Consider the following 14,189-nt stretch of genomic DNA (forward strand, 5'->3'; position numbering starts at 1 on the left):
TGCTCTTCCAAACCCTTCTTGGATACCTCCAGCCACTGGGCGCTTGCCACCTCCCAGGCCAGCCTCTTCCCACCCGGTTTGTGGGCCGAATCTGTGTCCCCGTGGCTGGATTCCCAGGCCCCACGACTGCTGGGGACCACGCAGCAGCACATGCTTCTCCCTCCTCCACTGGGTGCCTCCCTGACTTCCCGGGTTGGGCCTTTGCCCGTGTGTGGGGGGAGCTCCAGTTCACCCCTGACCGCGTCAGACCCCTGGCTTTCCCCTCTCCAACTTCCAGGACAATGGAAGGCCACCGTACAGAGCACAGTGGAAGCGTCTTTACCAAAGACCATTGGCGATATAATCACGAAAACACTACGGTCTGTCTGCCTCCAAGCAGACTTCACCATGTTGTCCCAAGACAGAACCACAGCGGCTGGTCCACTGTGTCCTGTCCCCCTCCATCTCCAAGACAGAACCACGGCGGCTGGTGCGCTGTATCTGCTGTGTCCTGTCCCCTTCCACCGTTGCCCTTGGGCTCACCCGTCTCTCCTTTCTCTCCACAGGGACCTACCAGGGCCAGTGGGTCGGTGGCATGCGCCAAGGCTACGGGGTGCGGCAGAGTGTCCCCTACGGCATGGCGGCGGTCATCCGCTCGCCCCTGAGGACGTCCATCAACTCTCTGCGCAGCGAGCACACCAATGGCGCGGCGCTGCACCCCGACGCCTCCCCGGCAGTGGCCGGCAGCCCGGCCGTGTCCCGAGGGGGCTTTGTGCTGGTGGCCCACAGCGACTGCGACATCCTCAAGAGCAAGAAGAAGGGGCTGTTCCGGCGCTCGCTGCTGAGCGGGCTGAAGCTGCGCAAGTCCGAGTCCAAGAGCAGCCTGGCCAGCCAGCGCAGCAAGCAGAGCTCGTTCCGCAGCGAGGCCGGCATGAGCACGGTCAGCTCCACGGCCAGCGACGTCCACTCCACCATCAGCCTGGGCGAGGCCGAGGCCGAGCTGGCCGCCATCGAGGACGACATCGACGCCACCACCACCGAGACCTACGTGGGCGAGTGGAAGAGCGACAAGCGCTCGGGCTTCGGCGTCAGCCAGCGCTCCGACGGGCTCCGGTACGAGGGCGAGTGGGCCGGCAACCGGCGGCACGGCTACGGCTGCATGACCTTCCCCGACGGCACCAAGGAGGAGGGCAAGTACAAGCAGAACGTGCTCGTCAGCGGCAAGCGCAAGAACCTCATCCCGCTGCGCGCCAGCAAGATCCGCGAGAAGGTGGACCGCGCCGTGGAGGCCGCCGAGCGGGCCGCCACCATCGCCAAGCAGAAGGCGGAGATCGCGGCCTCCAGGTAGGCGGCGCGCGGGGCGGGCGGGGCGCGGCAGTCTGCTGGGGCCGCCGCCGTCCGCAGGATGAGACGCTGGTGCTTCTGGACTGCTGCCCTGGGGCACCCGGGGGCTCCCCGGCGGTTCTTGGCGGGGGCGGGCAGCGGTTGGTCCAGCGGCTGCTGCTGGTCGGTTCCTCCGGCGGAGAAGACCGCCCGCTGTCCCTGTGCTGGCATTTCCCGTGGGGTCGCCGTGGGTAAAGGAGGGGCCCGTTCTGCGGCGACACAGAGGTGTGATGTCGCTATGGTCGCGCTCCCGGTGCTGCGGGCGTGTGGGGGAGGGAGGAAGCCACCCTGGTTGTCCGTGGGCTCCAGGACATAGCCCCACAGGGAGGGACTGGTTGGGGGTGCCCGGCAAGTGGCCCACCTGACCCTGGGCGCTGTAGGCCGGCAGCCAGTGTGATGTACGCTCCTTCCTGAGTTGGGGTTCCTCAGGGCTGCCGGGCAGTGGGCAGCAGTCCCAAGCTGGCTGTTGGGGGGCACCGTGTCAGCTCTCCGGGGCATTTTGGTGTTGGTGCACGGTGCAGGCTCTGAGCTAGAAGGAGGGGCTCAGGGCCCGGCTCCCGGAGCTGCTGGGGTCGGTCGGCAGGGGTCCTGGGGACGGCGTTAGAAGGCGCACCTGCCCAGGCCAGAGGCGTCTAGGAGGACAGACCACCACGTCTTTCTGGGTGATTCTGGGTTCCCAGCCAGGGGCAGGAAACCTTCTGGCTCCACCAAGGGTCAGGACAAGGCCCAACCTTGTCAGTAATTCAAGTTTTAGTTCGTTGGGCTCTGGTTTTCCGTGAATTTTGATCCACAGTGGAGGAACAGAAACAGTAGCAGGTTTGTCGACAGAACATCCGCGGCTCCCGACGTCTAAGGCTTAGAGGGAGAGGAGATCCCTTCTGAGGAGCCAGGAGAAGGATCAGCCCCTCCCTGCGCACCAAAGTCCCAAATCGCTCTCCCTTCTCCCCAAGACGCGTCCGGGCACGGAAACAAACGGGGCCCGCGTCGATGACGACCCCCCGTAGCTGAAGATGAACTGAGGTGTGATCGTTACTGTTTCCTTCCTAAACGGGACACTCGCTCGTACGAACACGGAGCGTAGGAGGAGGGCGGCGTCCGCAGCTCTGGTGGGCCCCGGCCACGGGCTGGCGTTGGCTGTATGTCCCGCTGTTCAGCTGTGTGTCGTGCGGCCTGTTGACCTCCACAGACGAGAGGCCGTTCCAGGGCTGGGGCACGGCGTGGTCGGGGATCTGGGGTCCTTGTGGGAGCTCCCGTCTGGCTGCGGATCTGTTCTCGACCCCAGGTCTCCTGCAACAGTGACGTTAAAGTCCAGAGACCAGGAGAACGTCCTTGGGACTGAGGATGTGGGAAGCGGGGAAGTTTTCTGACCAATCCCACAGAAGTGGGGGCCCGAGATCAGAGTCTGCACACCTGACGGGCTCTGCCCGGGACTGGCTTCAGTCGGTGAACCGGGAGTGACGGCCCCTGCCTGCTGAAGGTCGGAGAACTCGGGCGACGTTTCTCTGTGTGTTGGGGTCAGCTCAAGGGGCTGCAGACCCTGGTCCGGCTCAGACCCATCGCTGCTGAGCAGGGTGGGGAAGGTGCTTCCCTCTCTGGGCCGGGTTCCCTGTGGAAGGACAGAATGAAGCAATGGACAGTGCCCGCAGCCTGTGGGGGGGCCTGGCCAGACACCCCAAGGCCCCCCTCCACTGGAGCGTGGAAGTGGCCTTGGCAGCTGCAGGGGGGTGGTCCCAGGCGGACTCTGGTCATTCTCACAACCAGGAGACAGCCAGGCAGTGTGGGCAGTCGCAGCGGGGACCGCCACTCCCTCCTCGGGTGCTGGTGCAGGTTACTGAGCCACGTCTGCGAGAGACGGTGCAGTGTCTCCTCCCCTGGGGGCAGCTCTGTGGGGACAGCGGCCCTGTGGATGGGGACACGGGCTTTCCTGGAAAACATGGGCACGTAGACCTTGAGCTCTGAGTGGGGGCCCCTTATGTGGGTCCCCAGCTGAAGGAATGGGGGGTCGGGGGAGTGTCCGCAGCCCGGTTCCCAGTCCCCGGTCTGTGCACGGGCACCCCGGGGCTCTAAGGCACGTGGAGCCCCGCACCCCCCCCCCCACCGCAGAGATGCTGGGTTTGTCTTGGGTGCCACCTGGGCTCAGAGCTCCTTACGGCTTTCTGGGCCATCATCAGTGCTGACGGCACCAGAGGTGGGAACGTGCTGGGCGGGGCCCCACCCCAGAGCGGCTGGTTTGGCGGGTCTGGGCGCAGCACGAGAACCTGCATTCCTCAGAGCCCCCGGGAGGCTGCACCCGTCAGCTCCCCAGGGCGGAGGCGCTGCGGGAGACAGGCAACGGGAGGTCAGGGCCCGCGGGGAAGGTCGGTCTGAGGGGGCCGCGGTCAGAGCAGAAGGTGCCGCTGTCCCTCCCATGTGACTTTCTGTGACGTCGTCTTCCCCTGTCGTGGCTGACGGACACCACCTGCCCTGTCACGGACGGGAGACACCCTGAGCCCCCGGAGGGGCCTGTTCCAGACCACGAGTACTCCGGCGGACCTCAGCGTGGGCGCCTCCCGTTGTATCGTGCTCCGGCCCTTCCGCGAAGTGTCCTTCACCGGACGGCAGATGTGACAAGCCGATCGCAGCACTCCCAGCAGTGCGCTGGCCCGGTGGACAGAACCTGACGGTCTCACCAGAGCCGCTGGTCTTTCCGAGGACCAGCCAGGGGCTGTTGGAAGTCAGGATGCAAACTTGTCCACTCCTGGCCCAGAGGCTGTCCACTGGAGTGTGCAGAGGCTGTTGTCTGTCACGCGGCTCTCATGGCTCCCCGTAGAGGAAAGCGCTGGTGGGTGTCGAGCTGGGGGTGACATCCCGGTCCGTCCCCCCGCTCCCGCGCAGCCCCGGGACACAGGGCAGCTCCCCGGGCTGCTGAGAGGGCGGCGGCAGATTGCGGTGAGCCCCCCCGCTGTGTCTGCAGGGCGAGGGCGGTCAGGGCCTGTGACAGTTCAGGGGCCCCCGGTGGTGGTCGCGAGCGGGGTCCCCGTCTGGCCCCTCTGTGGAGCCACGCGGACGCGTCCATGGAGAGCTAGCTGTCTGCAGACATGCGGCCTTGTCCGAACGGCTGAGGTGTTTGTTGCTGTCGCTCTGTTGGGGTGTGGACTCCTAGCCAAGGCTGTTCCGGTCGCGGCCGAGGCCGTGGGGGCTGGAAGAGCGTGGACCGTGGCGTCTGCTCCGCGCGCTTGCTTTGAACGAGTGAAGAAGGGAACGGGTGAGTGACCGATTGCGTGGGCCGCGCCTGCTCTCACCGGCAGCAGCTGGAGGCCTGCAGGTGTGACAGTGGCCGTGACCTCGGGGGGCAGGACACGAGTTGCCAGATTCCCAAGCAGCTAGGGTCACCCCAGCTACCCGTCCTTTCCGTGGGGACCGAGGGAACCCTCTGGCTCCTTGGTGCCCGAGGATTCTGGCAGGAGAGCCGTCCATCCCGGGCCCAGCAAGGGCGCGCCTCCTGGCAGAGTTCAGAAGCAAGAACAGCATTTTCCCGCGTGGTTCCTCTGGTGTCCCAGCTCCCGGGGCCGACATTGCGCGGGCGGGGCCGGGTCCTGACCGCCAGGGCTCACCGTGCGGCCGTGGGCAGTCAGCGAGCTCCACAGGGGTGGCGGCCGATGTCCCGGCGGCATTCTGCACTGTGGGGGTTACACGGGGCGCGGTCTGCAGTGTTCAGCACAGGGCCCAGGGGTGGTGGGCACATGCAGACGAGGAGGGAGCTCGCAGCTCGCAGCTCTCAGCACACCCCCTCCCAGGCATCCCCCACCCCTGAGACCCCCACAGGGGCCAGGCGCGCCTCTGGGCTCACTCCCGATTTGACCGGGGCTGGTCGGGGACAGTGAGCCAGGACATGCTGGGCAGGGGAGCAGGGATGGTGACCCGAGAGCCCTCTGTCCCAGCCCCCTACTCCCTGGGCTGGCTTCCCTCTGGCTCGACACCACAGCCTGGTGCTTGGAGCCAGCGGTCCCCGGGGAGTGGCCGTGGTGATCAGGGCGAGGGAAGAGGAGGTGCCGGGGCGGCTGAGCTGTTTGGAGGGGCTCTTGTCCCGGGGGAGCAGCCCCAGGTGGGGGTGGGGGTGGATGTGCAGGCAGGAAGGGGTGCCGTGCCCCAAGGCCCCGGGGTAGGGCGGGCATCCCTGCTTCTGTGCTGGCAGTTGGCTGGGCGGCTGTGGGCACCTGTCACTGTGTGCCGAGGCTGGCTGGGTCCTCGCGGCGGCCAGCAGGCAGACAGGTGCGCGTGCCGGCCCTCGCTGGATGTGTGTGTCTTGGGACGCTTGGCTGAGTGCGTAGCATTGCAGGGGGGAGGAGATGCGAGGGACCTTGACCAGGCGTGATGACAGGAGAGGTCATTCCTGACACGGGGCGGCCATCCCGCTCCCACACTCGGGCAGACGGGGCTCCCCAACCTCCGTGCGCTCACGGTCCTCCTACCGGGCAGCCTGCCCTTCCGAGGTGGGGGTTGTCCCTGCCAGCGTGGCCAGGGCTGGGGCGGGAGATGAGTCACGTGGGCGGCGTGGCCGAGGAAAGGCCCTGATGCTGAGGGTGCCGTGGCCGGTCACAATGAGATACACCCTCGGTGCTGGCCACCAGGTCCTCCTGCTCTTGCCCTGGCATGGAGCCCAGCAAGGGCTTGAACTCACGACCCTGAGTTGAAACGAAGAGTCCGTTGCTTCACTGACGAGCCCTCCAGGCGCCCCTGACAACCACACGCTCTTGTCTGGCTTTTCTCCGTGTCCGGGTAGACACAGGTATCACACTCTGTGGTCTCCTGTTACGTAGTGGGACTGTGGCGCCCGTGGCTTGCTTCTCTCCAGACCCATGTGTTCCTCGTGCTGCACCACATGGGTCCAGCCCTGACTCTCTGAATGAGTTCTGGGTGCGCCCAGTCACTCAGTCTTAGGGGCAAGGCCACAGAGGCTGGGTCTGTGCCCTTCGCTGCCGGCTGGCCATGCTGCCTGCAGCCTCCCGGAGCGGGCCCTGCTGGCGGAGAGATGTGTGCGTTTAGTCTGTGCTGATGCTGTGGGGGCCTGGCGGGAGGGCTGCCCCATTTACTGTGGCTGGGGAGGGGAGGGGGTCTGCGGCAGGACGTGGGGGCGACCTCGAGGGGCAGCTCCCCCACTGAGGCTTGTCCACGGCGGAGGCCGGCAATACCCCAGAGACACCGTCCTCCTGATGGCCGGACCCTGCAGGTATGTGACCTTCCGCGGCAGAAGGGACTTAGCCGACGTGGTGAAGGGTTTTGAGAGGAGGGGCTCACGCAGGATCGGGGGCGGTGGGGTTACGAGGGTCCCAGAGCAGGTGCGCGTCGGCTCAGAGAGGACGGACAGCCGAGGCAAGGGTGGTGATGTGGCCACGAGCCAAGGATGTGGCCGCTGGAAGTGGGGAGGAAACTCGGCCCTGCACCCCCAGGTTCTAGAAGGGTCCAGCACCACCCGCCCTGTGACCCCGGCCTGCTGAGGCCCTGGCTTCGGCCATCCAGAGACCGAAGCTTCTGTGTGTGCCGCATGCGTTGGGAAGGGCGTGTCCTCTGCCCTGGACAAGGGCGGGGTGTGTCACCCCCCGTCCCCTCTCTAGAATGGGCAAGCCCGTCCCCTTCCCAGCCTGCTAGGCGGCCAGCTCCTCCAGGCCCTGCGGAGCTGGGCTCTCTGCGGAGCTGGGCTCTCTGTGCAGGGCACGAGAGCTTCCTGCCTCCGGAGGCGGGCCGACCACCTGCTAGGACAGGCCTTCTGGTGGGCGAGAGCCATCTGTTCTGGCTCTGGCCTCTGGACGGGAAAACCGGAGGAGAGGCTCAGGACAGGGGTGCTCGATCCTGGGAAGGGGCTGGGGCCAGCCCAGGGCTCGCTGAGGGGCGAGAGGCTGCTGCCTCCCGGCTGTGTGTGCCCCCAAACCTTAGTTCCTGCCCTAGAAGTCCAGGAGCTCTGAGTGTGGGCCTGTGTGCTGTGTCCTCTAGTGGCAGGGCTGGCTCCTTTCCGTGCCTCCACCGCACCCCGTGGGGCCTTCCCCTCGCACGCGGGGTCAGGGGATGTGGGCTGTCGGATGTGATTAGGCTCGTGGCCTGCTTGGTTCCGCGGCGGCCCACTTGTCAGGCAGAAGGCGTGGAGCCTGTGATTCAGCCCTAGGCAGTGACTCCACCTGGCGCTCAGACAGGCACCTTGGACGGCGAGGAAACAGGAAGCCAGCCCCGGGCTGGCCACATCCAGGAGAGCCCTACCCCGGGTCCCAGGACCCAGAGTGGGGCTGGGGGGCCACTTCCCCGTCCTCCCGGAGCCCCCCGCCTCTCAGGAGAAGCTGGAGCCTCTTACAGGGTCCTGGAGAGAGGGACTGCAAATTGGTGTCAGCGATCTGTCCCTGGACTTGGTGACCATGGGACATTCCCCCCTCAGTGGGACCCCTGCCGTCCTGCTGCAGCAGGATTGTGTTTCCTCCTCCTGGAGAGACGTGGCACGCGGTCCTGCTGTGCGCTGCTCTCCAGACTCCGGCAAGGCTCGTAGGCTCCCCAGACCACGTCTTCAGCTCCGTATAAGGGGTCGGAAGCAGCAGGGGTCTGGTGGGGTCACAGGGACAGACAGGACACTGGGTTGTCCTTCGCTGGCATGTGAGAGCAGGCAGGGAGAGAGGTGCAGAGAGCAAAGCAATCCCCCTGTCCTTGACCCCTTGATGGTCGCCAAGGCTCTGTGTCCCCCCGAGTAAGCCACACCCTCGGAGCCGGGGAAGCCACGTCCACGTCAGTCAGACCCGCGAGTGTGGTTTCAGTCCAGCCAGAAGCCAGCAGACGACGGCGGCAAGCTTCACGTCTGTTCCCGACTCCGCCTGCCCCCCCACCGGCTGTGCCCTCTGCCGTGGGACTTTGGGGTCCCTCCTGTTAGAGGCTCGGCCGTGTGCTTTGTTTGGTCAGCGGCCTGGGGTGGACGTGGCGGCTGGCCCCCAGTTCGCCCCGTTGGGCTCCCGCACCGTGACAGCGGGGGCTGGGTGTGGGGCCCCCGGCTGACGGAGCATCGCCGTGGTTCTGGAAGGACGCGTGTCCCTGCTGCGCCCCCGTCACGCCGCACTGTGGGTCCTCGGGGGGACCCTCCTGACCTTCCCTGTGATCCGTGTCCCGGGGCCGCCGTGACAAAGTGCCGTCCGCGGGGTGGGGGTGGGGGCCCGACACAGCAGGTGTCCGTCCTCTCCCGGCTCTGGGGGCAGAGGTCTGGAAACTCGTGCGGTGGGTCTGCTCTCCCTCCGGAGGCGCCAGGAGGGTCCTCTCTGCCTCCTCCTGCTCCAGGGGTCCTGGGATTTCTCGGCTGGTGGCCACGTCCCCCCCCCCCGTCTCTGCCTCTGTCCTCACTCGCCCTCTCCCTGTGCTGGTATCCGTGTCCCCTCGTCTTCCAAGGACACATCCTTGGCCTAAGGGCCAGCGTAACCCAATCTGACCTCCTCTTAGTTACATCTACAAAGACCCCACCCCAGGTAAGGTCACGCTGAGGTTCTGGGTGGGTGTGGATCCGGGTGCAGGGTGGGGTGGGGGTGGGGGGCCCTGGTTGAGCCCGCAGCACTCTGCGCCCAGCCAGGCGGTTCCCACGCTTCGAACGCCGTGTCTCCTGCTCCTTCTCCTCCTGCTGTCCCAGCGCCTGTCCGCGGGGTCGGCTGCCCTCCGGAGAGCTGGGGTCCAGGTCGCCGCTCACTTGCTTAGGCTGCTCAGACCCTTCCCCGCCCACAAAGTGTCTCCGGTTCTTGGGGTTCCGGGGACCTGCCTCAGCTTTCCTGGAGTTTTCCATGAGGCACCGTCACCCAGGCATGCGGTGTGGTAGACACTCACCGACAGCGAGATGGTCGGGGTTATCTCAGCCCTGACGGAATCTGCCACGGCTTACAGAGGCCACGGCTCCAAAACGCCCCGGCCACTCCTCCGGCCTGAGCTCCGCCGCCACCCCCAGACGGTGACCCCCAGGGCCTCCCCCTGCCTCTCACAAGTCCCACCAATGGGCTCTGCCAGGCAGTGAGCTGCCCGGCCCCACGTGGGAGTCCCGGCTTCCAGCCCGCCAGCCTCGAGGCCAGCAGGAAAACGGGGGGGGCAGGGGGGGCAGGGGGGCAGGGGGTGCTGACAGGGTTGGAGTGGGAGGGGGGCCTCACCGCAGGAGCACGTCGCGGAGCTGATTCTCCGTTGTGGAAAGATCCCTACCGTTGGCAAGACCGAGCTCCTACACGTACGCCACACGGGGTTTCGAAGGGCAGTTTGATGCCTCGTGGCTTTCTGCAAACCTAGGTCTGTGGAAACTGGGAGCTGGCGGTGTCTTTCAGGACTCGTTTGCAAAATCAACAGAGTCACAACTCAAATCGGTGCAGGACGAAAGGGACCGGGCTGGCTTCCCTTTGCGTGTTCACGTCCGTTTCCCACGGGTTCCCCTGCACGGGGCAGGAACCACCAGCAGGTCCGCGCTCGGCAGTCCTCGCAGCTCTGGGTCCGGAGGGAAGGAGACCGCACGGGCTCCCGCACGCACGCCGGAGTGGTTGGGAAGGTCTCTGAGCAGCCGGCCGGGGACGTACGTGCACCTCCAGCACCTCCTGCGTGAGGCGGGCGGCGGAGGACCGGTGCCCAGACGGCTGCCCGGCAGCATGGGGAGTGGGGGTGCCACAGCGCCTGCCCGGGAGGCCGGGTGCATGAGCCTGTGCCGTGCCCCGCCGCGGTCCGCCTGTCTGGCGTTCCCGCCGGCCGCCCGGTGGGTTCTGGTTTCTTCCCTCCTCGCTGCCTCTCGACGGCGAACCACGGCGGGATAAGGACACACTTGGCGGCCGCTGGTGTGTAGGGACACCGTCTGCAGTCTGGGGCTCTAACAGTCGTGTTCTCGGTCCCGTCGGACACGCTCGGTTGTCGGAGTCTGGCTCCCGCGTGAGGCTGGGCTCCTGCCGGGCTGGGGGGCTGCCTGCCGCCCTGTTCCTCAGTGTCCAGCGGGGGGGGGGGGGTCCTGGGATGGAGCTTGGGGAGGCGCCAAGGGAGGGACCCCTCCCAGAGCTGACCATGAGGCTACCCAGCGCTGACCCGGGCGGCTCTGAACCCTCGACCCCGCCATGCTGCCCTCGGGGCGCTGTGCAGAAACCCGAGTCTCTGTGGTGGCCACCAGGGAGACCTGATCCCTCCCGCCCCGAGGCCTGGCTGAGCTCGCCTGCTGGAGACTTAGTTGTGGGGCCTCCGCAGGGTGGGTCCCTCGGGGGAGGACGCGGCAGCGGCTCGGCACCCTCACCCCTTCCCGCCTCGGCTGTCCCCAAGCACCCAGCCAGTGGCCGCGTGTCAGGGAGGCCGGGGGACGTCAGCCGTCTCCCAGTCTCACCTCAGCCTCTCTGGCGCCCACAGCCTCTGCCCCGGAGCCCCCAGCCCTGGGCCCTCCCTCTGGGTGTGTAGACGTTACCGGCCGGCTCTGCCCCCGGGCCTCCCTCCGCCGTCCGCAGAGCACCTGCTCCTTGTGGGGCCGAGAGGCCGCGGGTCTCTCACAGGGGCTGGCGGCGGGGTGAGCCGTGCCCCCAGGTTCCCATCCCTCCAGGGCAGGGGGCTCAGGTGCTGGGATTCTCCCCGCGACTCCTCCATGCCCCGCTGCAGCTCTTGGCCCCTCATCTCTTCTGCGGGGACGGGAGGCTGCCCGCCCCGCTCCCCGGTCCCACAGCCACCCGGCCCGTCCTCCGGGCAGACCCGCCGCTTCCTCTCTCAGCTTCCAGCTGCCCTGAGCGGGCTTGGTCCTGGGCCAACAGGAAGCGTTCACACAGGGCCATTCTGCTCCGTGGCCTGCAGGCACTCCGCCCAGCCTGACCATGCGGCAGACCCGCGGCCACCAGCCCGTCCCCTCCACGGCACGTGCACCGCAGTCCCTGGGGCCGGGTGCCCAGGGCAGGGGCGGGAGGGGCGGGAGCCGGCCTGCAGCGACCCTCCCCGGGGGCCGGCGGCTTCACACGCACGGCAGCCTCGGGAGCCAGGGTTGAGGATCCCGGCGCTTGGGTCCCACGTCCCCACCTGGAAGGGAGCCGTGGTCCGCTAGGAACATGTTCACGTAAAACCTAACTGTGGCAAAACACAGACAAGGTCAGCTTTACTGTCAGCGTTTCCGTGGGGGCGCTCAGCGGCACGAAGTGCGTTCGTCGTACTGTGCAGCCGGCCGCCAGAACCTTCTCATCCTCCCAGAGCGCGGCCGTGCGCGGAGGGGGCGGCACCCCCCACCCCTCCCCTCCCCGCCTCTCCCCTCCCCGCTCCCCCTTCCACTCCCCACCTCTGTGGGTCCCACTGCCCCCGGGGCCTCGAATGAGCGGAACCTACGGTGTTCGTGCCCTCGTGACAGGCCGGCCTCGCTGGTCCGTCTGTCCGTCCGTCCGTGCCGCAGCAGGTGTCACCGTCGCCTTCCCGTCGTCCGCGGGGACCCTGCTGGGTTCACCCCACAGCGGCCACCCGGGTCGCTCCCGCCTTTCGGCTGTTGTGAGGTGACCCAGCTACCAACAGGGGCGCGTCCTTGTATTTTTGTTTTGCACTGGGGAGAATTTCCTGGACACGCAAGTGCAGAGGGTCTGTGACCCCGCGGGCCACTGCCCCGGCTTGAGCCCTCGGGAGCTCGGGACTGCTCTCGTCCACCTGACCCCGGACCCCGCTGCACCCCAGGGCCGCTCTTGGAGCCAATTCTAGGCATGTTGCCGTCTACCCTCTAAGGACAAAAACAATTAAAACTGGGCTCCACGCCATCCCCCCGAAGAAAGAGCCCCGACAGCTAATACCGTTAAGAATCCAGCCAAGCCTTCCTGCTGCCGCGCTGACCGGTCCCTCGGGTCTCGCTGAAGCTTCTCCCCCGGCTCAGGCCCCCGACTCCTGGCAGTGCACGTGCTGAGCCAGCCAGGCTGTGCGGTAGGACCTCCCCGCTCTGGGACTGGCTGACTGCTTCCCGGGGACACTGAGCCTGTGGCTTGATCCCGTGGTTTCCCTGAGACCTGTAGACCAGGAGGCCTTATCAGATCCCTGTTCTGTTTGCTCATTCCCACGAGGACGCGTCCCTCTTGGAGCCGTCCATGTCGGCCGTGGCCGCTGCCTGCTCTGTTGTTTCAGGAACTCCGGGTTTTGACTCGGCGTGACCAGAAGTCTGTGTCTGTTCCGTCGGAGCCGTCGACTGCCAGGCCTGTTTGTTACGCGATTGACCCCGCCTGACAGATGCGCGGGTCACCGAAGCTGAAGTCCCTCCTGGTGCAGCCGGCCCTGCACTCAGGGAGGCCATTGGACACTCTTGAGGCTGCTGGCTGGTCCCCCAGGGCACCTGAGGGAGGTCCAGACCCCTCCACATGCCGACGCCCAGCCCGGCAGACACAGCCGCCTGTCACTCTGGAGGCCTGGGCGGCGGCCGTGTCCACTCACCGTGACCCAGACAGGCAGAGGAGGGCCGTGCTGGCAGGTGGGACCCTGCGCCCAAGGCTCCGGCTGTGAGGCTGTAGTGAAAGCTCGTGTCCCGCGTACAGTGGGATCCTGATGTGTGTGTGCGTGGGTATTCACGTGCTCCAACTCGGCTTCTGAATCCCCATCTCTTTCCCAAGTGCCCCAGCCTCCCCCGTGCCTTCGCCGTGATCGGACGGCACTGTTGGCTCGGAGTGTGCGGAGCAGGGCAGGGCCTTGGGGGGCGGGGTCCCTGCCATGGGGCCACATGACCTGCTCCCCCCGCCCTTTCCATGGCACCGTCAGAGCCCAAGAGGCCCTCAACTCAGGGAGGGTCTGGTACGGCACCTGTGAGCCCCTGGAGTTGGCGCCCGGTCCTCTTCCTGGACCCCAGGGCCCGGCTGAGCTGGAGACTATGACAGCCGAGGCCAGTCCCCGGACTGGCTTAGAGGCAAGGACTATGGGGCCTGCTGTCCTCGAAGGCTGGCACTTTGGAAAGGATTTCAGGGAGTGGAGAGGAGAGATCGGGCCGTCAGGGTCCCACTCCGCTGGGCGTTTTCTGTGACTCAGACGAGCCTCCAGATGCCCACGGAGGTCCAGAAGGACTAAGAAACCAGCAGATGTGGAAGCATCGGAGCGGCCTGCCTCAGGGGCTGGGACCTGCGAGGGGGGATCGACCCACTGTGTGGAATGTCTGCGCCGGTGCCGAGGCGATGACAGGGACCCTCCTCTGGGAGATCTCACCCCTGCCCGTCTTCAGTGCCCCCTGTCTGGTCGTCTCTGCAGACAACAGATGGGCACATCAGCAGCTGTGAAGAGGAGTCTGGTCTCTGTTCAGTGCTTCCGAGTCTCTGGGATACAGTCCTCTGGCCTTGGATCCCCCTACCCCTGGCCGACATCCAGCACGGGTGACCCAACACCCTCTGGGCAGCCTTCCCTTTTGCACATTCTGTTCCCTCTGCTTGGAATGCCCTTCCTTCTGTCCAGTGAGCTCCTACACAACCCTCAAGACCCAGTTCAGATGCCCCTCTCTGAACTCCTCCCCGGTCGGAGGAGGAGCGTCGGCTGCTCTCTTTCTGTGGTCCCTCCGTGTCAACATCTGCCTTGAGGTGCAGTTTTAATCTGTTGGGACCACGGGCTCGCGGATGTCAGGGCTTGGCTTCTCTGTGAAGCAGGTACAGGAAGGAAGCGGGAGGGGCGGAGTCTTGCGGACACAGACGGACGTATCTGAGAGGGCGCGTCACGGGCCAGAGGGTCAGAGCCTCGGTTTCCCAATCTGTACATCGGGCACTACTCCCAGGGCGGTGGATGGAACAGGAGGATGTTCTTGGAATATTCAGTCTGTCCCTGCCGCCGGAAAGCCCTCTGGGATTGCAGTAGTCCTCATCCTGGGGCCTTCCAGGCTGGTGCAAAGCCGCGGCAAGCTTACAGAA

General features: G+C 66.5%; 1 protein-coding gene across 1 annotated transcript in view; it reads left to right on the plus strand.

Annotated features, from left to right (window-relative positions):
- JPH3 (junctophilin 3) overlaps positions 1-14,189 on the plus strand; it is a 70,122-nt gene that overhangs the window by 26,010 nt on the left and 29,923 nt on the right. Inside the window, exon 2 of the mRNA XM_059382249.1 lies at positions 546-1,323. Within this exon, the coding sequence (XP_059238232.1) occupies positions 546-1,323 (778 nt within the window). The remainder of the gene's footprint in view (positions 1-545; positions 1,324-14,189) is intronic.

This window comes from Mustela nigripes, chromosome 17 (genome assembly GCF_022355385.1).
Source record: "Mustela nigripes isolate SB6536 chromosome 17, MUSNIG.SB6536, whole genome shotgun sequence".
Taxonomy (NCBI): domain Eukaryota; kingdom Metazoa; phylum Chordata; class Mammalia; order Carnivora; family Mustelidae; genus Mustela; species Mustela nigripes.